This window comes from Erpetoichthys calabaricus, chromosome 11, assembly GCF_900747795.2.
Source record: "Erpetoichthys calabaricus chromosome 11, fErpCal1.3, whole genome shotgun sequence".
NCBI lineage: Eukaryota > Metazoa > Chordata > Cladistia > Polypteriformes > Polypteridae > Erpetoichthys > Erpetoichthys calabaricus.
The window spans coordinates 146,711,303-146,735,924 of record NC_041404.2 but is presented as its reverse complement, the minus strand read 5'-3'; the positions used below and the strand labels follow the sequence as shown (position 1 = coordinate 146,735,924).

At 41.0% G+C, this 24,622-nt stretch overlaps 1 protein-coding gene across 1 annotated transcript in view; it reads left to right on the top strand.

The window, feature by feature from the left end:
• amdhd2 (amidohydrolase domain containing 2) overlaps window positions 1-22,634 on the top strand; it is a 35,175-nt gene extending 12,541 nt beyond the window's left edge. Inside the window, exons 6-12 of the mRNA XM_028814280.2 lie at window positions 1,067-1,279; window positions 1,998-2,086; window positions 4,189-4,333; window positions 8,130-8,237; window positions 12,031-12,099; window positions 14,679-14,780; window positions 22,327-22,634. Coding sequence (XP_028670113.2) covers window positions 1,067-1,279; window positions 1,998-2,086; window positions 4,189-4,333; window positions 8,130-8,237; window positions 12,031-12,099; window positions 14,679-14,780; window positions 22,327-22,406 — 806 coding nt within the window. The 3' untranslated portion in view covers window positions 22,407-22,634. The remainder of the gene's footprint in view (window positions 1-1,066; window positions 1,280-1,997; window positions 2,087-4,188; window positions 4,334-8,129; window positions 8,238-12,030; window positions 12,100-14,678; window positions 14,781-22,326) is intronic.
• The last annotated feature ends 1,988 nt before the right edge of the window (window positions 22,635-24,622 follow it).

Sequence of the window (24,622 nt, the reverse complement as noted above, 5' to 3'; positions counted from 1 at the left end):
ATGGCTGAAAACAGAACTGGAGGGTTCTGGAATTGCCAAGTCAAAGCCTAGATTGGAATCCCGTTGAGATGCTTGTGATGTGGGGAGTTGAAATGGACTATGCACGCAAGACAGACCTCCAGCATTCGACAGCTGAAAGAATTCTGCATGGTGGAATGAGACAAACGTTCTCCCAGTTGAGGTTAGAAACTTCTTGACAGTTCTAGGAAATGCTGTTTTGAGGGGACAGTACCGGCTATTAGAGCTAAGGGTGTTTTCCACAGACAAATGGTATAGCTATTTGTTTTTCATTTAATAACATTGCAAAATCTTTTTTTTTCTCAGTTATTTAACTTTCATCTTAAGATCCTGTTTAAATGAAGATCAAATCTTGATATGTCCACATATCTCTCTATTATAAAAGGAAATCCTGGGACGAGACTTTCTCTGAGATAATTTCAACTCCTGCGAGAGATAATTTCAGGTCCCACGAGATGAAATCTCGGGTGATATGACAGAAGTATGTAGATTTTGTTTGGCTTTAGATTTTAAGTCGGAGACTTGTAGATCGTCTAATTTGTGTTGCCATCAGGGAAAAGTAGTGTTTCTTCCCAATAAAGAGGCCTATCCGCGAGAATTAAAAGATTTGTTGTTTGGTGAAAGTGGAATCTACAAACACGAGCGGTAGAAACGCGAAGTGGCAGGCGCGCGAAGCAAGCAGGGGGCAAAGCTCCCTAGTGTTAGAAAAGAAAAAAACATGGGGTGTAGTTTATTTTTCACATGACTTGGAAAATAGCTAAGAGAAAAAAGACGCTGGTCAATATTACATGGCTTGTTATTTTCAAAGAAATAAGTTTAATATTGGCATGCTGCGGTGGGTTGGCACCCTGCCCAGAATAGGTTCCTGCCTTGTGCCCTGTGTTAGCTGGGATTGGCTCCAGCAGACCCCCGTGACCCTGTATTCGGATTCAGCAGGTTGGATAATGGATGGATGGATGAATATTGGCATGATTTTTGCTTATTCAAATATATAATTGGTTTTATAAAATCAGAAAAATTAAACACAACTTTCCACATTTGTTACTAGGCGTTCATTTAGAGGGTCCCTTTATTAGCCAGGAAAAGAAGGGAGCTCATCCTGAGCAACATCTGCGTTCCTTTCAGACAAGAGGATTCCAGGAGCTACTGGAGACCTATGGGAGTCTGGAGAATGTGGCCATTGTGACCCTGGCGCCAGAGCTGCCTCAGAGCTCTGAGGTCATCGATGAGCTGACACGCAGACATGTCACAGTGTCACTTGGTAGGTATCTCAGCAGGAGTTCAGGATTCTGTGTGGGTTGCACCTTTTGTGATTTGATCGAACTTGGCAGAATTGGAGCAAAAGAAGAAAACGGTAAAGGCCTGTGCATTCTGTAATGCCTGTGGTTTTCAGCCATGAACATTTGTGGATTTCCATTTGCCAGATAATAAGCTGGACAGTCATTCTAATTTAACATTATGTTCTGCGGCTATGTGTACCAATGAAACCATGTCATTCACTGAGCCATAATGTGAATTTGTTTAGAAAAGCAGTCAAAACAGTTATAACTAATTAACTTTAAACTGTAAGGAGAGTAAATGCTTAGGCCTGCAGTTCTCATATGCGAGTGTTGTTAATACTATATTGTATCTTGCATTTTGTAAAATCTCTGTGAAATTGATAAATTGCTAGTTTGTAGATGTTTATGAGTCACATTTATTGAAAAACATCGGTCACAGCAGCCCAGGAAATCCCAATCTGTTAATTCCAAAATAAAAAGTGAGATTCTTTTAGCTATGATTTTATTTCAGAAGATGATCAGCAATCATTTTTGTCATGTCTGTTTAATTGGTGATATTTTTTCATATATTGAACATGTTAAATGCAAAATTGTTTTCCTTTTGTAACTTGCAAAAAATATGTCGGCTTTTTAAGAGATACGGCATTAATTAATATCTGTTATTTTTTTCCTCCATTGTTTTTTTTTTCTTTTCTGCAGGACACTCGGTGGCTAATTTGTCCCAAGCTGAGCTGGCAGTACAGAATGGGGCCAGCTTTATAACTCATCTCTTCAATGCCATGTTGCCAGTAAGTTGAAGCTTTTTACTTTCTGACATTTCTAGATTGATTACATTTCAGATTTTTCGTTGTCACTGACTGTTTTGTCTTGGTAGAGTAATATATTGCTCTACTTTCCCCTATTGTATTATTAATATGTAGCCTTTGTCAGAATGCCTAATCTCACAGACTTACCACTGTTTATAAGGTAATGTATTATAGTATATAACTTATCCCCACCTTCCCTTCTATATCTATAGGCAATTAGGTGTAGTAAAAAGACAAGCAGGAATTAAGTTACACATGAAATAATGTATTATTGGTAATATTCATAAATAATAACAATATGAAAAGTACATTTGAATGTTGGCAACCATACAACCTGCTTAAATGGTGATGTGTAGTTTCAGGCGGCACACAGACTTGTAGTTATTTAAAATGTCTCTAGTTAAGGCATCATTGGTGCTCAGCTTTCTTCAGAACAGGCAGTATGCCTGTTCCAATATGGCTGCTAAACTGTGGTCTCCATTGTGTTGTCCTTTCATTCATGGTGTGATGGTCTTCCATCAGTTGTTGGTTAGTAAGAGAGAGAGAATGTGGTTGTGCAAGCAGGTTTATAGATTCTCTGTCCAAACCCTAGAGCCAGTAGGACATCATGGTACTTAAAAGCTTCTGATCCAAGCCGATTCCAAACAGCCATGCTTCAGACCAATGGGTGAATACAACATATTAAAACCTGCCAACCCCCCAAGACCATATGTTAAAGTAACCTGGCTTCCTTGCATGGGTTGAAAGACTTTAGCAGAGAAACACTCGCCAAACTGCTTTAAAGCACACCCCCCAAATCCTGTCGTAAAATTCAAAGAGATCCATTCCTTGGGTTGTAAACATGAATGCTTCTCACTAAATTACATTGCTTTGCCTAAATTACAAATAAAGACATACAAAATATTTATCGTTATATGCAAAATTTCACATCACAACACTGACTTTCAGCATGAGTTTGTTTTAAGCCACACTGGCACTGTCAGCAATAAAGAAGTGGAGAGAGAAACATACTGTAGGTCAGCTTCTGGTTCTGTAGTCTGAAGCGAAGACCAAAAACAGAGACCACCAATGATTGCCAGAGCCTGTAAGGCAGTATGTGAGATGATGTGGGGCCAGAGCAGCAGTGGTAACGCAGAGATTGAACTTTGCATGGAAAAGAAGAATCAGAGGTTAAAACTAAAATTAAGACTTTGAACAGGTCAAGTATCAAGCATAACTGTTTCTTATCCTTTCAATCCCCCCAATTTAACTTTGTAAGCCAACATGTTTCCACTTCCTTGCCCTGCCAATTACTGGCCAGACATCATATCCCTTATTTTGAAATTTTTACAGAATGGTAAAAAGTCAGTCTTAAACATGCAACCCTAATTCAATATAGGTTTGATGAGGGGTGTCTCCAACCCAATATTGAATATTACCACTAGGCCTTTAATACTGTCCCTTCGCTCCTCTCCTCAACTCTATCATTGCTCCTCGCTGTCCACACGAGACTCTGCTTGCGCCATTGAAACTGATGTCCTATGGACTTTCCTTTGGTCCTGTCATCTCCTGTACCCTCCATATGTGGCATTGTATGTAAAGCCAGCTGCCCCTTGCACTTTAGTGTAAGAGTTGTCACCCTGTGGTGAAGATGACTGCGAAATGTATAATTTGCACCAAAGAGGAACAGCATTCTGTCATACACCTTTTGTGGGCAGAAGGTGTCCAAAGACAAGCACGTTAGCTGGATTGGTGATGTTAAGTTGGCCATAGTGTGTCTGTGTCATTAACTATGTGTTATTAACTGGTGCTCTGTCTGGGGACTGTTCCACCCTGTGCTTGTTGGAATAGGCTCCAGCTTCCCAGTGAACTTGCCAATGGTATAGTGTTTAGAACTGGTTGGATGAATGAATATATAATTTAGTTTATGCATTTTTCAGTTTATTTAGTTTGTTTTTGCAGTTAGAAACGAGCAAAATTTCTTAAGTTAAACTTAGGGATGCTGTCATTTTGAAAGACTTGTACTTGGTCTTGTGTGACAGCTTGTATAAAGATAACTTTCTTTTTTTGAGTTGGAGTTTTTTTTTCCTTCTTCTTATATTCAGTTCCACCACCGTGATCCTGGAATTGTGGGTCTTCTGACCAGTGATAAAATACCTTCTGGACGCACAGTGTTTTATGGGATGATTGCTGATGGCATTCATACCAACCCAGCAGCACTGCGTATTGCACATAGAGCACATGCCAAAGGTAAGATTAATAGCTTTTTTTTTTTTTTTATAAACCCCTTTAATAGCTTAGTTATCATATATACTCGTGTTTAAGTTCTCCCACAGATAAGTCAGGGCTTGATTTTACCATATAATTTCTGGTACAGTACACCCCCCAAAATTCACAGGGTTAAGTTCCTAGAGCACCCGTGAATTGTGAAAAACAGCGACTTTTGGATGTGGTGAAAAAATGCCTTTTAAGTGGCTATTTTTATAGTTTAAACCCTAAATATGCCCCCAAAGCACTTTAACTTCTTTGCAAACTCAGCTTAATACATTACCTAAAAAATTACCTTAATACATTACCTAAAAAAAGAATATAAAGGTAAACAGTCTACTGTACAGTACTGTACTTCTATGTCAACCCGCAATCCTAGATTGTAAAATAACGATGTTACCGCTATACGTACTACAATTCATGCAAGCACGTTTTCTTTGTTATAAGTAGAGTAAATACGTCATAATTTAATTTAATTAAAATGCAGTAAAATGTACAGGTACTCACCAATGATGAATGATATTGATGATGATGATGAAGTAGCTGTGTAGTACGATGCAGAGGATTTATAACTCCTCGGGTGGCGCCTCTTCTTCAGGCGCTTTAGGAGGAGTCGTATCTTTGAACGGGAATTCTTCTGACAATATTTTTATTCCTTACGGTCGTTACCTTTTTGGCACTATCACAGAAACTTACAGATACGGTACTCCGGATCGCTGCCTCGTTCTTCTTTATGTAGTGTACGGTGCTTTCATTAATGCCATAGTGGCGCACTACTGCAGCATAACGTTTTAGTTCCCAGAGCAAATCCAGTAGTTCACCTTTCTCCTGGAGTGTTTTAAACTTAGAAGGTGCAGGGCATTTCCGCAACATCTTGTGTGTTTAAGAATAACAAAATGAATACAATAACAAAATGGAAAAACACGAGGACACTCAGCTGGAGACGCGTCACAGGGCAGCAGTCAATCAGCAGCAAGGAGAAATGAGTAACACTTTCGTATTGGGTACTTCCACCATCCCAAACCGCATTTCCCTCAGTGGTTGCTTCCTGTTCTCTCTACAGCACAGTATTGCCACGAAAAAAAGGCATAAAAAATTGCGGAGGATATTTGCACTTTCCGCTAACAATTAATAGTTAGGTTCTAAGGAAAAATCCGCGAACGACTGAGTCAGCGAACCCTGAACCGCGTCTTCACGGGGGTCTACTGTATTTTATAATGTCAGTCGTATAAGTCGAATTTGGAAAACTCGCACTATTGGTCCAAGAGATTATGATATGCTAACACCCACCTGAGAGAGTAACCACCGAGCACACGGCCTTTGTATTTCTATGTATTGTGCCTACATGACCACACGGTAATACCTGAACTATTCTGAAGCAACATTTGCACTGATTTGAGTTTTTTGTATCTCACACCCTCATACACCTTTATCGTAAGAGCATCCCATATCTACGATGGAGCATTTGATCAGAAGAAAATATGAAGCTGGTTTTAAATTGAAAGTAGCGAAAGAAATTAGTAACTGCACTGCTGCAACAAAATTAGACGCATCTGAGAAACTAATGCGAGATTGGAGGAGGCAAGAAGCATTTTTGAACAGGCATATAAGTCGGGTCTGATTTTATAATCAATTTTTTGGGTTTCAAGACCCGACTTATACACGAGTATATACGGTAGGTCAATTGAATTTTAGTGTGGAATATCTCTGTCTTACATTCAAGTGGAAAATCAGAACTGTAAAGAGGGAGACATTTCAACTTAAAAACAAACTGGCAAAGGTGAATACAAGTCACCCTTCACTTTCTTTATTTGCAGCTCAGATGTAGTGATAGACTATTTTTTCAAAAATTATCACACCTGCTTGCTGCAATAAATAATAAAATAAGTATAATAGAAAATGGATACATGCATATATAGGTACAGGTTAGCTTGTTTTTTCTTTCCTTTCTCCTGGGGCACAAACATTATATTTCCCCTTCTTAATTCACGTCCTTTAAGAGTATTATCCATTTGACAGTGGCTTTCAGTGTTTTTTTTTTTAAGATTTTCAGTCTTTTAGCTTGTTGAATGCTTACCCCTATCTCTAGTTTGTACATACCGAAATGCCTGCATGCTTTGAGGATGGCGCACTGAAGCTGTCGCGTGACTGTGCTGGCAGTTTCTGTTACTTAAGAGAACCTGCTGTTCTGAGTTTAGCATTCCTTTTAAATTAGGAGGAGAAACTAAAAGCTAAAGATTGACCTGTCAACAGAGATTATTATTTACAATTCAAATAACACAAACAAGAAGAAATGCATATGCTAATAAATGTGTTGGCTTTACCATAGCTAAAAAGCTGCATGCAACATAAATCTAAAGGTATAAACACTACAGTACTTCTTCCTATTTGGCTTCTTTTGTCTCCAAGGATGGAGGTGATGCTTTGTCCTGATTTCTTTTGAGCCCACAGTGAGATTTTCACCGACACACATAAAAGGAGAAAGTTGACGATGTTCTGCTTTGTCTTATGGCCTTTACGCCTCTTGCCTCCAGTGCTGGCCCAGTCTTTGTCTGTGTGCCTTTTGCACATTTTCCTCATGTCCGTGTATGTCTTTCCCCAGCTAGTATGGTGTACATTCCACATAACAAAGACGTGCAGTACATCTTGGGTTAATTAGTGATTCTAAACTAGCCAAATTATGTGTGAGTGTACTGTGTGAGGGCCTGGTGTTGTTGGGGTAGGCCCACGCCTCTAGTGACCCTAAATTGGATTAATCAAGCTGGTAAATATGTTAGGTTATGCTTCTACTAATAATATCATAAAAATCGCATGTTTTCTGTTTAAGCAAATACAAATATCCAAGGTCATACTCTGTGGTATACTGCTAGTGTATTGTTATCTGCTGTTCTCAGCCCAGACAAAGATTACTGTTGATTTCTTATTTTCTGCATTGCAACATACAACGAAAAATGTGCATTAACAGCATTTGCAGCTTAGTCTTTTGTTGTGTTGTGCTCTGTTATTCTTGGTGTTCTCTACATATATTTTTTTTCCCTTGTGACCCAGACCAAATGCTTAATTTTGTCACTATCTATTCTTGCTTTGTGTTCTAATATCATTTTCTCATTTGTGCACTGACATTTCCTGTAAGACTGTAAATCTGTCTTGTTCCAGTTTAACCTCCAAATATGCAACCCAAGGCTTAACTTGTTGCAGAGGGTCACAAGAGACCAGAGCCTAACCCGGCTGCATCTAACACGAAGTAGCAACCAGCCCTGGAACACCCCCACATGCATAATACCGATCCATGCACACAGCCACATTCACTACAATGCACTAGTTTGGTGGCAAATAAATGTGAAAGTTCTTCTTTCGACTGTGTGAAGAAATTCTTGTGAGCCCATGGAAAACACAGAAGCTATCCGCATCAGGAATTTAATAGGTCTGTGGCACTCTGACACAATACAGGGTAAGGGTAAAGTGTAATCTTCTCTAAGTTTAATTGCTTTTGAATGGTGACATTCATTGTTTCTCACAATCTTTATTTAGTAAAGTAACAGAGTAATGGAAAGCAGTTCTCATTTACATGATGGCCTGGAAATATATGGGGTGCCAACAGGGCCAAAGTCCTTTGTGTAGTCAGGGTTTCAAGTCCAACTGCTTACTCCCCACTACATGCCTTATCTAGGCACTTAATAATTTCTGTGTGCTGATGATTACATAAGCATGAAAAATGCCCCGTAATATGGCCATTAATAAAACTAGGCTTTGTCTTTTGTCTGTGTTCTTTTGACAGGATTGGTTTTAGTAACAGATGCTATTACTGCGATGGGACTTCCCCCAGGAAGACATACCTTGGGCCAACAAGTAATAGAAATTGATGGATTAAATGCCTATGTAGCAGGTAAGGCCGGATAGTGTGTTTTCATAAGTCCTTCTGTTTTTTACACCTGGGTATGACTCAAGTGTGAATAGAATACAATTAGCTGATTTTTCTGACATAAGAAGAAAAGGGTCACAGCATGAGAATTTTGCTGTATGTCACTAGCAAATGTTCTATCCCAGGAGCTGGAGGAGGAGGAGGAAGAGTGCTGCTAAATGACACACATGATGGGTTAATGCCATTAGCCATAGAAAAATTCAGTACTATACATCCATAGATGGCCTGAGTTTGTGGTCCGCCAATTAATTGTTGCCGAGGTTTGAGCTGTGGCTTTTCAGTGCACCCTGCCTGTCCTAAGGGCATTGAGTGATCAGACACACAGCTTTCAAGTCACTAGCACAAGGTATGGTTTCCTTTCAGTTGTTGGACATTTAGGTTGATACATAAGCCTGCATATTATTATAGTATTGACTTACAAACAGCACTCCTCCTTTCAAGGACAGTTTGAAATGGGAAGTCAATGCAGCGAGATGTTTTTTTTTAACAGAAGCCAGAGAGGTGGCCCACTGTGAGGAAAAAGTTAGAACATTAGACCAATCTGGACGAGAATAGGCCATTCAGCCCAACAAAGTTCGCCGGTCCTATCCACTTAATTCTTCTAAAAAAAAAAAAAAAGTCTACTTTTGAAAGTTCTTCTACGCTACTTGGTCACTTATTCCAAGTGTCTGCGGTTCCCTGTGTAAAGAAAAACTTCTTAATGTTTGTGTGAAATTTACCCTTAACAAGTTTCCAACTGTGTCCCCATGTTCTCGATGAACTCATTTTAAAGTCACAGTCTCGATCCACTGGACTAATTCCCTTCATGATTTTAAACACTTTAATCAGGTCTCCTCTTCATCTTCTTTTTTCTTAAACTGTAAAGGCTCTGCTCTTTCAATCTTTCCTCATAATTCATCCCCAGTAGCCCTGGAATCAGCCTTGTTGCTCTTGTAGCCTTTTCTAGTGCTGCTATGCACTGAGTTGTTTTGAGTAATAATACCCTGACAAGACAGAGGGCTGCGTCTTTTGTCACTTGTACTGTTTCTTTGCTGGTTTTGTTGGTAAAGCCTTTACTTAGCAGATTTGTATGGCATGGGTCTGTTTATGTTTAGGAAACCGGGTGACGCCATAGCTTGTGTTGCTTAAAAGAGATCACTGCACACATTTGTAAATCATTACTAGTATTTAATGAACATGACTACTTATTTTCTGCTCTTTTATGGCCATTTGCTTTTGTCTTCAATGACTTTTCCATTATCATGGGATTAATAAAAGTAAATAAAATTAACAAATATTGCATCATATTACAACTACGATATCTTTTGCTATATCGGTCATTATAATTGCCACCTGTCTTATGTGACAGTCCCAAATGCCTGAGTGGCCTAGCCTATGTACTGTATGTCTTTAGTACTGTGTCCAGTGAATCTGAAATGTGTGATTTTTTTTTTCTTCTCTTAATCAATACACATAATAATTGGACAAATATCATTACATTAAGCAGGTTTTAGAATGTTGTACTATTAAAATACCCAATTTACCAATATTAAAAAGAGTTTAGATGCAGCAGGTAATATACAAGGAGCAGTTATGATTAAAGGTTTGACTTCGCAGTGTTTAAATGTGTATTGTGGTGTCTTCAATACTTTTATATGTGTGAAGAAATGCAACCTAATTCTGTGTGGAAAAGCACAATTAACTTATGTTTGCACAACCATTTCAAAGATAAATTGCAGTTAAATATTGAGCATTTCTACTGAGTAATATAATATATTAAGAGCAATTTTAACACATAACAAATAATGTCTTAATTTGTCCTAAAGTACTGTATCTATACATTGAAAAAGTCAACTTATTTTTATAGATACTTAAATTGTGAGTTAATAAATTATTAAGTAAGTACTTTATTTGTCCCAAAAGGAAAATTTTAGGTTTTTATAAAAGTCCAAAAATTATTAAAACAAGCAAACAAAAAAAGAAGAAAAGACACCTGACTTAGCCACTGATCAGAGAGCAGTCCCAGTGAGGCACTATAAAGGTCTACCGCCATAGGTATGAAGGAGACACAGTTCTGCTGAATGATCCATTGGCTGCAAGTCCACAATGGTGGGGTGTCATAGAGAGAATGTACAGCATTGTTCATATTGGCCATCAGTTTTGTCTTCATTCACTCCTCTGCTACTGTGTTCCTTAACTGAGACTGCCTTCTTAATTAGCATGTTGATTTGGTGGGCTTCTCTTGAATTGACATTACCAGCCCAGCGCACCACTGAGTGTCACAAAACATGTAAAGGATGTCAGCTTTCCACATTAAAGGAATGCAGTCTGCTAAGTTAAAGAGTCTGCTCTGCCAATGTAGGAAGTATTTTAAGATAGAGAAGCTTTTATCTGTGGCACCTCTGCACGAGAACCATCTTTTTCCACCCTCGCAAACATAAGCAGTTTGTAATATCTGGAAAACATTTGGGATTAAATCACTTGGAGATCTGTACATAGACGTCTGTGCATCCTAGGAACAATTACATTCCAAATGCAACTTTCCAGCAACACATTTCTTTCACTACCTTCAAATTAGAAACTTTGTTAAACAGAACCTGCCCAATTTTCCTCACCTCCCACCTCCCTCTATGCTGGAAAAAATATTGCTTAATTTTGAGGACTCAGACAGCATTTCTGTAATATATAAAACCATTTTACAGTCTCTCCCTTTCAAAGATGCAAGAGGACAGTGGGAAAAGGATCTCTCACTTAACATCTCAGAAAAGGAGTGAAAGGTAGCAATGCAGAGAATTCACTCGAGCTCCATATGTGCAAAGCATACAATTATTCAACTCAAAATTATATATCGAGCACATCTCTCTCGTTTAAAATTGTCCAAAATGTTTCCAGGGCAAGAGCCAACCTGCTAACGCTGCAATCGAGCTCCAGCCTCACTGGGTTCCTTGTTTTGGGTGTGCACCAAATTAACATCATTCTGGACCAAAATGTTTAAATGCCTTTCAGACAGCCTTGGTGTCACAATCCTTCCTAACCCACTAACCGGTGTGTTTGGTGGACCCCCAGATGGGCTTAAAGTGGAGAAGGTGAAACAAACTGTAACTGCCTTTACTACACTATTGGCACATAGACGTATCTCACTCAACTGGAAGAATCCTAACTCTCCTCTTTTAAGTCGGAGGGTAACTGATGTTATATACAGTACTATTTGAAACTGGAAAAAATCAAATTCTCACTTAGAGGATCTGTGCAGAACTTTTTCAAAAACTGGCAGGATCAAATCAATAACATTTTAGAATAAGCATTTAAAGCACTGAGGAAGCAGATTCTCTCCCCATTTATTTTTCTTCTCCATTTATTTTTATTCACTTATTAATTCATCTATTTACTTCTTTCCACTAGCTTTTAAGTTTTACTCTGCTGGCCATGCTGTCTTTCTCAGGGGTGGGGGTTGATTTGCTTTTGATCCTATTTTTGTTAAATTGATCTACTTGTATTGAATGTTGTGTGATTACAATAAAATTTAAAAAAAAAAAAAGTCCAGGTCCTCTATGTTACGAGACCACTGATACGGACCCCTGAGTACTCGTACCAGAGACCACCCCTTCTACTCCCTGAATGGTGGCATTGAAGCTGTTTGCTTACAGTACACTAACAGATTATTTACAGAATATGTACCGATAAGTTTATACCCCCCGGGAGAATTTGTTTGATGTTCACCATTTTACAAAATATCAGTAATGATTAAATTTAGTGTGCTATTGTTTTTCTTTCAAAGGAACTAAAACTCTCAGTGGAAGTATTGCTACTATGGACATGTGTGTAAGGCACTTTCTGCAGGCTGCTGGTAAGAACTGCAGTTTTCGTTTGAAATATTCTGTTTCATTAGTGATTAATATGTTAAGTCACATGAGTTTAAATATAAAGACAACAAGACTTACTCAGTTCATGTATAAATTCCGTTTCAGCCCAGTATAAAATTTTAGAATCCAAATCAAATCTCTGATTACAACAGCATATTATAAACATTCAAAAATATATAATCATAAAGAATTTTTGTAAAAATTATAAGAAAGAAAACACATAAAACACAACTTTGTCTGACTGGATTCAAGTTTTCTTACCTAGGACGGAAGTATAAAGTGAGGGTGAAATGCAAGGATGTAGAGTGTTGTCCCATAAAAATTAAGAGTTAAATATGAACAATGCATATAATTATATTGACTGAAACAACATAATAAATGGTGATGATGAGAGAGGATTTTGCTACTCAATATTTTGCAGACTCTGCTCCATCTGTTGGTGGATTTCTGTCTTTTGTTGTGTGTTTTTGTGCATTTCAGTGCATTCTTGTACAACTAAAAAGCATTTATAAGTACAGGTATCCCTTGTGATTGGCAGGGGGTGGGCTGCAGGACTCTCACAAATACAAAAATCAACAAATATGTTTTGGGCCTATGATTATTGTATATTCAAATTTTATTGCACTAAATAAGGTGCAGAAGGTTGCAAGAAGTGCAAGACAGAATGATCTCTGCACAATCAAATCATGTGTGTGAGGCTGGCTGACATGACAAAGATTTGTGGCGTCACCAGACAAAGTGCGTAGCTCAGCAGTTCTTTAGTGAACTGTAATGCCTTACAAAGTTTAACTTATTATGATAAATTTGAGTGTATATTTATGGTAGTAAGCAACAAAAGTGATTAATTTTACAGATACAAAAGAGTCCAACAAAACATTAAGCAGAAAATGATAAACACCCTCAACACAGTCCATTTTCACAGATGCCAATGATGGTGGTGGTCGTGGTGGACTTGTGAAATGAAATCCCCAATGAACAGCTTCCATAAAAGTTATTTAAAGTTTGCCCTTCTGTGATGCTGATGTAAGTTTAGATTTGTAGAAGCTGGCAGCACTCCCCAGATGAAGACGTTTTCCAACCCAGACAAAATATCATGAACAAGCGTGCACAGGACAAGAACACGAATCCAGAGAAAATTGTAATCCGATGGGTGCAACTGTGTTTCAGTTGTGCAGTGAAGGCATCGCTGACTGTGATCCTGTCAGCTTGTTATGGCTCTGCTCACTTTTAAAAGTAGCACCCTCATCTTTCACCCAACAGTCCTCTGGGCAACCACAGAAGCTGCCCAATGACTCACTACTCCCAGGGTTGCTGGGGTTGGCAGTCCATTTAAGTAGCCACCAAGTCATCTGGCGCAGTGGTAGTGCTGCTGCTTTGCAGTAAGGAGACTGTGGAAGATTGTGGGTTCGCTTCCCGGTTCCTCCCTGTGTGGATAGCGCTTTGAGTACTAAGAAAAGCGCTATATAAATGTAATGAATTATTATTATTTATTATTTTTTTCAGCAAAATGTTGCAAAAGTAACAAAATAATTTCCATTTCATTATTCATGACAAACCTGTGAATAGGCGGATCCACAAATCGTAAACCCACGAATCGCAAGGTCCGACATTTACACATTAATAACACAGTTTAAAAAAAGTGTCCTCCTTCGTTGCCTTTCTGAAATTATTATTGATTAATTATTCATATCATATCACATTTAAAAAATCCCTTATTCATATTCAAATAAGATGTTAATAGTTACATATACATAACATAAAAACAAAACTATTAAGTTTCTTTTTTATTTTTAGCTACAGTTCGACGTAATAAATTAAGAGAATCATTATACATAAAATGTATAGTATGAATGTATGGCATTTCCACTAGACAAGAGCAAAAATGAACAGTTTCATAACTGTAACAAAGCCCTCGGCAAGGCCTATGATGTTCTCTTCTTCTTCCCTTGAGCCAATTTCAGGAGCATCTCTTGTCAGAGACCAGTAGTAGTCTGCAAGCATTGCAGTGCTCCATTTCCCTTGGTATCTTCATTCCAGTGCTTGGATTTCTCGGTGGAAACGTTCTCCAAGCTCATGGCATCAGTTTTTAGTAAGAAAGCCCAAATGGGAGTGAAGAACGTGAATTTTCAAAGGCATCCTACAGCACAGCTTGTGACAGGAAGAAAGCAGCTTCTCAACAATGTCTTTGTTTTCAGCTGTCTTGCTTCCCAGGAAATCTGCACCAATGTGTGCAGATGAGTCCTACACATACTATTCCCTCACTATAGAGAACTTCAACGCAAAGTGATCATCCTTGTGAAGTTCTCATGTGTGATCTTTTACTTTTGCCTTAGTCAGCCATCTCCCCTCTCAGATGATGATCTGTGTATCTCTAAAACAAGCTAAAAATCAATATTCAAAGTCATATTGTGTTCAGGGGGTCAAATTAGAAGAACTTAGCTCTTTTGGTCCAGGAAAATACAGATTGTTCAAAATGTTTTGAAAAAATAAAATGGGATAACTTTGAAAATGAACTTCAGCCTCGGTCTCTTCATTGTAACCCAGTGTTCTCCTCTTTGACTAGGATGTACTGTGGAAGCAGCCCTGGAAGCAGCATCACTTCATCCTGCTCAGCTGTTGGGCATCACGAATCGAAAGGGGATGTTGCAGTATGGCACTGACGCTGGTGAGTAATATAAAAGATTACACACGGGTTGTTTTTATGCTTCAAACATTTTTAAAGAGAGAGGCATTTGTTCATACACTGCAAAATGCCAAGACAAGAGTGTGTTTGTTGTTGTTAAATAAAACAGTCAAAGAAAGAAAAGAGGAAAAAACTAAAACAACAAACATACTGCTACATTGGTCGTTTGTACTAAAATATAATCCTGGTCTGTTTCCTGGGGTGGCTCATCTCCTAAGGACCCACCAAAGCACTCTCGCTTTTCATATCCACCTGCCCATCCAGGCACATGGCCACCACTTTCCGTCTGTCTCTCTCGCACACTCATCACGTCACGTGGCCTGTGTTTTCTCAGCTGTGTACCACTGCATTAACCTCCAACTCTGTCTCAGTGAGTGCTTACCAGAGTTTTGAACTCCCTGCCCAGGGTCAGGAGGAACATTTCATACACCAGACTAGAGGTCTCCAAGGTGGTCCCTAGAGTCTTGCATCAAAGTAGATAGACATTGGTTACCTGCAGGAAATCTGGATTAAATTTTAGGACTTGTTATTTCTTGTGGGTTAGGGTATGGTCCTAAATTTCAACAGGTGGTCAAGTCTTGCCAAAAAATAATGAAACAATAACAATGATTTATTCATTTCTCCATTGCATTGTTTTTCTTAAAATCTTCCTGACATCAGATCACAAACTTTTAACCTGCAGCTTCTAAAGCACTTGTGGGGAAGAAAAGTATTTGCGTGCTTTCCTACAATACCAACATTACTTACCAGCTCATTTACCTCACCATCATCATCAAAACAAAGTGTCTAATACAATAATAGCTTCCTTGTGCTGAAATGCAGAGGTGCTTTCCCACTACAAGCATTGGTTTCCCTGTAGAAATGTACCCTGGTGTTCTGGACCCTGGCACTCTTTGGCCAGCTAGTCAGTCTCTTTGCATAGGATTGTCAAAACTAAACTGTAAAAGGATTGCGGTCCTCTAGTTCAGTGTGTCTTAAACTGTGGGCCGTGACCCTGTTTGTGTGTGATGGATTGCCACATGATTGTGTTTTAAATTAGCCTAGATTGTCCAGGCTGAGATTCTGTGAAGAGTGATATACCACCTTCTGTTTAGTGTGGCATTTATTGTGGTAGTATGTGGTCTTAAGACGTAGCCATTGATGCATCACTGACAGCTTTTATTTCTATGGGTTGAAAATATAATGAATATTCCTCAAGAAACCACCATCCTTCTCACAGCCTGTGAAACAGTCAAACTGAGATGGCTGACGAGCAAAGACCCCCCTATAAGAAATGTGGAGAGAGGAGCTTGTGAAGAGAAGGGGCCACAGCACTTAGTGTGTACTCAAAGCACATTGCTGCACCCACCTCACCCAGCACTTGTCTGAAATGTCAAAATAAAAGTAACAGGTGGGCCACAATGATATAATAATTTTCGGAGTGTTGTGGGGGCATGCTGAGGGCCATGGCAGTGTTGTTTGCCAAATCTGCCTTGTCACATATTTACCAAAACAACATATGTTGTGTCTACAGTAAATCTGTAACAGTGGTGCCAAGAAGCTTAACGTGCCCTGTTGAGGACAAATTCTTTCTTGTGACACTATTTTAAAGTGATTTGATAAATTTCAGTTTACCGGTAGTATAAAGGAGATGTTTGTTAGAGCACTGTAAACTTTAACAACACCTAACAACATGAAAAGTGTGAGATGTGCTGTAGTGTGGACCCCTCGACATTCAGTATGATGTCGGTTGGTAAAATGTAACATTTCAAACTGGACCATTTGCCGATTTACTGATTGAGATAAGCCTATAAATCCCCATGTGTAGAGTAGACCCTGATTTAACTGTTCAATTAAAACCTGGATATGCTAAACAATTTGCAACTTATTTAGAAGAATGTATTGTTAGTGCAACTCTTTTGAAAATGTTATTATGAAAATCTTTATATATGAATACACTACCTTGGCTGTTCATTTGTCTGTCCAGGATTTTAAATCACCTGTAGCTCGCAAACCGTTTGAACTATTGACCTGAAATTTGGTACACATATATTACGTGACCTCTACTGTCCGCCTTCGGGTGATGATTGACCTCCAAGGTTATTCCTTTTTTTATTTTTATTTTATTTTATTGTAGAATCAACTGTCGGCAGTGGCCAGCAGGGCGGTCGTGCGGCGCATGCATATGGGTGCCATTCTCATCCCTACCACCTTCGCCGTCACTTCCCCTACCTCTTCATATCTTAAATAATTCTTGAGGTAGATTGAAGACTTAAGTGCCAGCTTAAGTGAAAAATTAAAGAAAACGTACTAAGTAATTGCAACACAAACACTGACTTAATCAGTTTTAACACGAAAGATGCTGACAAAAGAAGAGAAGAAGTGGCCCACTAGGGTGGAGAAAAGGAGATCTGCTCAGGAAGCAGCGAACGCATCAACCTCAGAGCAAACGAATGATAAACGTACAGAGAAAGAGGATGAAAACTATAAGTCAAGTGTATTCACTACACGTTATCGTAGAATAAAAGACAAAAATGTGAAAAAATGTTTCTTCTCTAAACTTATCTTTTCTTGGCAAACCTCAGTTGTTTCTATACTTAAAGATGCTTTATTTCGTATTCAGTACGTTCTAACTTACAGCCCTGCACATTTAATAGAGAATGTTAACTTTCATACTATTGAGCATGTAAGGCACGGTTTAAAATCGTTTGCCCTCCATGCCTTACTCACGGCAAAGCAGGTCACTAACTGAGACTATACTGTAGTCAGGGGGGGCAAAAAAGTAGTTAGAATATACCAATTGTGTTCAACTTGTAAGAACCTCCCATAGACTATACACTAATATTCAGGCAAGCATTTAATGTAGCTTAAATAACTAGCAAATGGCTCTTACAAGTAAATTTAAAGTTTACACTGGCAGTGATGAAACTCAGGAATCTCTTCCTTCTTTCGAATAATATTTTAGACTTTAACAATATGTTTGCTTTACAGTTTGTTTTTTTTTAGTAGCATGTTGAAACACTCGCTTTTAAATAGATGCGTAATTACATCAATTACGAGCTATCAGTGTGCTTGGGGGGGGGGTGTGTGTGTGTGTGTGTGTGTGCGCACCCTGCAGTGGGCTGGCGCCCTGCCCAGGGTTTGTTTCCTGCCTTGCACCCTGTGTTGGCTGGGAGTGGCTCCAGCAGACCCACGTGACCCTGTAGTTAGGATATAGCGGGTTGGATAATGGATGGCCCCTCCTTTAACCGCCACCTTATCGTGGTGGAGGGGTTTGCGTGTCCCAATGATCCTAGGAGCTCTGTTGTCCGGGGCTTTATGCCCCTGGTAGGGCCACCCAAGGCAAACTGGTCCTAGGTGAGGGATGAGACAAAGAGCGGTTCAAACCTTCTATGATGAATGAAAACTTTGGACGCCGTTTTCCCTTGCCCGGACGCGGGTCACCGGGGCCCCACTCTGGAGCCAGGCCTGGAGGTGGGGCTCGATGGCGAGCGCCTGGTGGCCGGGCCTGCACCCATGGGGCTCGGCCGGGCACAGCCCGAAGAGGCAACGTGGGTCCCCCTTCCCATGGGCTCACCACCTATGGGAGGGGCCAAGGAGGTTGGGTGCAGTGTGAGTTGGGTGGTGGCCGAAGGCGGGACCTTGGCGGTCCGATCCTCGGCTACAGAAGCTGGCTCTTGGGACGTGGAATGTCACCTCTCTGAAGGGGAAGGAGCCTGAGCTAGTGCGCGAAGTTGAGAGGTTCCGGCTAGATATAGTCGGGCTCACCTCGATGCACAGCTTGGACTCTGGAACCAATCTCCTTGAGAGGGGCTGGACTCTGTACCACTCTGGAGTTGCCCCCGGTGAGAGGCGCCGAGCGGGTGTGGGTATACTTATTGCCCCCCGACTTGGAGCCTGTACATTGGGGTTTACCCCGGTGGACGAGAGGGTAGCCTCCCTTCGCCTTCGGGTGGGGGGACGGGTCCTAACTGTTGTTTGTGCGTATGCACCGAACAGCAGTTCGGAGTACCCACCCTTTTTGGAGTCCCTGGAGGGGGTGCTAGAGGGCATACCTTCTTGGGACTCCCTCGTTCTGCTGGGAGACTTCAATGCTCACGTGGGCAATGACAGTGAGACCTGGAAGGGCGTGATTGGGAGGAATGGCCCCCCCAATCTGAACCCGAGCGGTGTTTTGTTATTGGACTTCTGTGCCCGTCACGGATTGTCCATAACGAACACCATGTTCAAGCATAGGGGTGTTCATATGTGCACTTGGCACCAGGACACCCTAGGCCTCAGTTCGATGATCGACTTTGTGGTTGTGTCGTCGGACTTGCGGCCACATGTCTTGGACACTCGGGTGAAGAGAGGGGCGGAGCTGTCAACTGATCACCACCTGGTGGTGAGTTGGCTTCGATGGTGGGGGAGGATGCTGGTCAGGCGTGGTAGGCCCAAACGTGTTGTGAGGGTCTGCTGGGAACGTCTGGCAGAGCCCCCTGTCAGAAGTAGCTTCAACTCCCACCTCCGGCAGAACTTCGACCATGTCCCGAGGGAGGTGGGGGACATTGAGTCCGAATGGGCCATGTTCCGTGCCTCTATTGTTGAGGCGGCTGACCGGAGCTGTGGCCGTAAGGTGGTCGGTGCCTGTCGTGGCGGCAATCCCCGAACCCGTTGGTGGACACCGGTGGTGAAGGATGCCGTCAAGCTGAAGAAGGAGTCCTACAGGACCCTTTTGTCCTGTGGGACCCTGGAGGCAGCTGATAGGTACCGGCAGGCCAAGCGGAATGCGGCTTTGGTGGTTGCTGAGGCAAAAACTCGGGCGTGGGAGGAGTTTGGGGAGGCCATGGAGAACGACTTTCAGACGGCTTCGAGGAGATTCTGGTCCACCATCCGGCGTCTCAGGAAGGGGAAGCAGTGCAGTGTCAACACTGTATATGGTGGGGATGGTGCGCTGCTGACCTCGACTCGGGACGTTGTGGGTCGGTGGGGGGAGTACTTCGAAGACCTCCTCAATCCCATTAACATGCCTTCCAATGAGGAAGCAGAGCCTGGGGACTCAGAGGTGGGCTCCCCCATCTCTGGGACTGAGGTCACCGAGGTGGTCAAAAAACTCCTTGGTGGCAGGGCCCCGGGGGTGGATGAGATACGCCCGGAGTTCCTCAAGGCTCTGGATGTTGTAGGACTGTCTTGGTTGACACGCCTCTGCAACATCGCATGGACATCAGGGACAGTGCCTCTGGATTGGCAGACCGGGGTGGTGATCCCCCTCTTTAAGAAGGGGGATCGGAGGGTGTGTTCCAACTACAGAGGGATCACACTCCTCAGCCTCCCTGGAAAAGTCTATTCAGGGGTCCTGGAGAGGAGGGTCCGTCGGATAGTCGAGCCTCGGATTCAGGAGGAACAGTGTGGTTTTCGTCCTGGTCGCGGAACAGTGGACCAGCTCTATACCCTTAGCAGGGTCCTGGAGGGTGCATGGGAGTTTGCCCAACCAGTCTACATGTGTTTTGTGGACTTGGAAAAGGCATTCGACCGTGTCCCTCGGGGAATCCTGTGGGGGGTACTCCGAGAGTATGAGGTACCGGCCCCCCTGATAAGGGCTGTTCGGTCCCTGTACGATCGGTGCCAGAGCTTGGTCCGCATTGCCGGCAGTAAGTCGAACCCGTTTCCAGTGAGAGTTGGACTCCGCCAGGGCTGCCCTTTGTCACCGATTCTGTTCATAACTTTTATGGACAGAATTTCTAGGCGCAGCCAGGGCGTTGAGGGGGTCCGGTTTGGTGGGCTCAGGATTGGGTCACTGCTTTTTGCAGATGATGTTGTCCTGTTTGCTTCATCAGGCCGTGATCTTCAGCTCTCTCTGGATCGGTTCGCAGCCAAGTGTGAAGCGGCTGGGATGAGAATCAGCACCTCCAAATCCGAGACCATGGTCCTCAGCCGGAAAAGGATGGAGTGCCCTCTCAGGGTTGGTAGCGAGATCCTGCCTCAAGTGGAGGAGTTCAAGTATCTCGGGATCTTGTTCACGAGTGAGGGAAGAATGGAGCGTGAGATCGACAGGCGGATCGGTGCGGCATCCACAGTAATGCGGGCGCTGCATCGGTCTGTCGTGGTGAAAAAGGAGCTGAGCCGCAAGGCGAAGCTCTCAATTTACCAGTCGATCTATGTTCCTACCCTCACCTATGGTCATGAACTATGGGTAGTGACCGAAAGAACGAGATCGCGAATACAAGCGGCTGAAATGAGTTTCCTCCGCAGGGTGTCTGAGCTTTCCCTTAAAGATAGGGTGAGAAGCTCAGTCATCCGGGAGGGGCTCAGAGTAGAGCCGCTGCTCCTCCGCATCGAGAGGAGTCAGATGAGGTGGCTTGGGCATCTGATCAGGATGCCTCCTGGACGCCTCCCTGGTGAGGTGTTCCGGGCACGTCCAACCGGGAGGAGGCCCCAGGGAAGACCCAGGACACGTTGGAGGGACTATGTCTCTCGACTGGCCTGGGAACGCCTTGGGATTCTCCCGGAAGAGCTAGAAGAAGTGGCCGGGGAGAGGGAAGTCTGGGTATCTCTGCTCAAGCTGCTGCCCCCGCGACCCGACCTCGGATAAGCGGGAGACAATGGATGGATGGATGGATGGATAATGGATGGATGGACGAGCTATGAGTCTCCAAATAACTTCTATCACCCTATACATTTGAGCAAAGCCCCTGCCACCTATTAATAGCTTCAGACATATCATATAATATACTTGAATGGAAACAAAAGTTTCAGTTGTTTTTGTATTGTATGGCCTTTGTCTATGTAAGCCTTGGCTGACATTCTGGTAATTATAATAAAATTTTTAATTTACTTGGGTCCCACTATGGGACCAATTTTCTTAGTTGGGTCCTCAGAAAAAAAAGCTGAAGGTGCTTATCAAACAAAGTATGAGATAAACATCTGTATGACATGACACTGCTGTATTTGAGCCACTTGAGTGGGTTTAACAAAACAGGTTGTTTTTGAAATATTGCATCTTGTGCAAACAAAACCTAGTACTCGTGTTACACTTGAAAATATCAGTGTGTATCTGTTTATTTAAAATTACAAAAAAGTAGTCTTTAGTGTAATTCTGGCCGTGATTTTGAAAACTGCGGGTTATGGCTTTATCAAAAGACGGGTTAAAATAAAATATGAATATTAAAGGCTTTTCTGGTGACAGTTCCATAGGTAGTGTGATTAGCACTTAAATGTACACAAATATTAATTATGGTCAAGAATAAATTAGACTGGTACTTAAGATTTAGCCTCAATTTTTTTTATATATTTAAAAGCTAACTCAAATGCTGTATATCGACACTTCCAGAGGAAAATATGATCATGGAAAACAGAGCTTGCAATGAAGTAACCTTGTCATTGTCAGGGATGAAATGGAAGTCTCTAGTTTTACATTTGTCACAAGGAATTTGCTGAATGGAAGAATCTATTTTTTACCCACTTATTGCCAGTCTGTATAGAATGTAATCAGGTTCACTGTAATTCTACTTTTAAAGCAGACCTGAGGTGCAAACTGCTTACAAAGTTGTGTTTTTTTTTTGTATCACAGATTTTGTACTTCTAGATGATCAGCTTAATGTGAGAGCAACCTACATTGCTGGTAAGCAGGTATGGAATAAACGGTTCTGAAAATGCAATCTCCTGGGCTCTGCTGGGTGCTTCGGAGACTGGACTGCTGATGTCAGGAACAGCAAACCCCCCGCAAACAGCAGGCGGAGCGCTTTGAGACGCAACATCATCAGGATGCAACACCTGTATTACTTATTGAGGGGAATAATGAATCCTGACTTAATAATATGTGTACTCGGAAACAGTATATATACACCATGTGCGTGTGTGTGTGTGTGTGTGTACATATATATATATATATATATATATATATATATATATATATATAAATATAAATAAAAATATATAAATATATATATAAATATATGTAAGTGTGTGTATTGAAAGGAATAATGAATCCTGAGTTAAGTACATAAACTCAGAAAGAATATATTTACACCATATATACTGCGTGTATGTGTGTGTGTGTGTATAATAATTTATGCAGCTTTAGCTACTTTTTATGTTGTCTTACTTAATGGGTATGATGAATGGACACATCTTGCTAGTTATGAAATCATGTTTTTTATTACTCAGAAATGGGTTTATATTTTTTTTTTTACATTCTTTCCAAAATATGTTTTTCTTTGTAAACAATCCTTTATTGTAAGTAATAAAAAAAACGTTTGAAAGTAATTTGGAGAGACACCTGGATGTGTGGACTAATATGAAGATGGAATTCAGGTAAAATGCAAGTCGTCAGCAGTGTTAAAGACCAGTTAAAAAGTATGGCCCGTCATACACGGGGACTACCCATTGTCAAGGTTGCACATCTCTAGCTTATATGCAGTTGTGTTTGGGAAATGCCTGTCTAGCAAATGTGTTACTGGGAACACAAAGATCACCTGTCCTTCTGATATCAAAGATGAATTCAAAACCTGTACATTTATTTAAAGTGTATATTCTTTGGCATCTACAGCATGTTGTGATAGCAGTCTGTATGAATGACAATGTATAAATTATGATATTCATAAAATGCTGGTTACTGGGTGCTGCAGGTGGGATCGCTAAATAAATAACCCACGGGCAAAAATATTTGACCCCAAACCAAAAAAAATAATTTAATTGACTAAGGCCATCTTTGCCTACCTGTGCCAAGGCCCAAAAATGCCTCCTAGGGACTCCTCCCTTATAAAACACAGGTATGTTGTAATGAAGCACAGCCTGTGGGCTTCTACTGTACTGTATAAATGGGAAATCTGTGGTGGTGATTGGTTCATTGGGGGTGGATTTGCACACTGGACAAGCCCACTTTGAGCTTTATGTATTAGATAATACCGCATATCAGAGTGAAAGTGCTTGACTGCAGAGCTATCTGGTTTGCCAATGTTCTGGTTAACACACTCACTCTTATACTGTGTCAAGTTCTTTCCACTTCTGTTCCTTTCAGTGTTTATTTTCAGTAATTTACATCCCAGTGAAACGTGCTGATTTGCTCTTTGCTGTCTTTTTGAATAATATCCTCCTGTTAAATTGGCCCTGCATGTCTGAGTGTGCCCCTTATTGGACTGGCACCCCATTCAGTATTGGTTCCTTCTTTGCAGTCAATGATGCAGCAATGAAAACGGGATGGAACTTTTGAATTGAAGATCCTCCTGTCCCCCTCATTCATTGGTCCTCAATTCAAAAGCTTGATCCTGAGCATTTCCTGTTTATGCCCTGTGCAGAATTTTTCAAAAGTGGTTATTTAACAACATTTTAGTTGTTTGCAAGATGTGAGCCTAAGACTATTTACCTGCATGTGGATTGTGTGACCCAAGTAACTTTTTCGCAGACTTTTTCACTTTATTTACTTTTGTACAGCGCTGGTCTCCATAGACTCCAGTTTCTTTGTGAAAATATGAGATTAAAAACTTTTCTCAGTCAACACTTCAAAATGCAAGGGGTACATAAAACATAAACAATATCATTTTTGGGTGGAGTATTTCTTTAACTTGCCTTGTGTAAAGGTCTCACCCAAGTAATCAATAGGAAATACTGTACACACTTGAAATTTTCCCCTCCTTACAAAGCAAATACTCTTTTGTTTTCCCAAGCTTCTGGGTCATAATAATAATAATAATAAATTTTATTATTATTATTATTATGACCCATCTACAAAAAATGGCAAACTAAGATAAACATAAAATACAGACAAGAGTTTGTATTAGCTAACCGGCAGAAAGAAAGCTTTAGGAAATTCACATTTGTGAATGGATAACACTTTGATTTATTGCAGACAGGGAGGTAAAGATCTG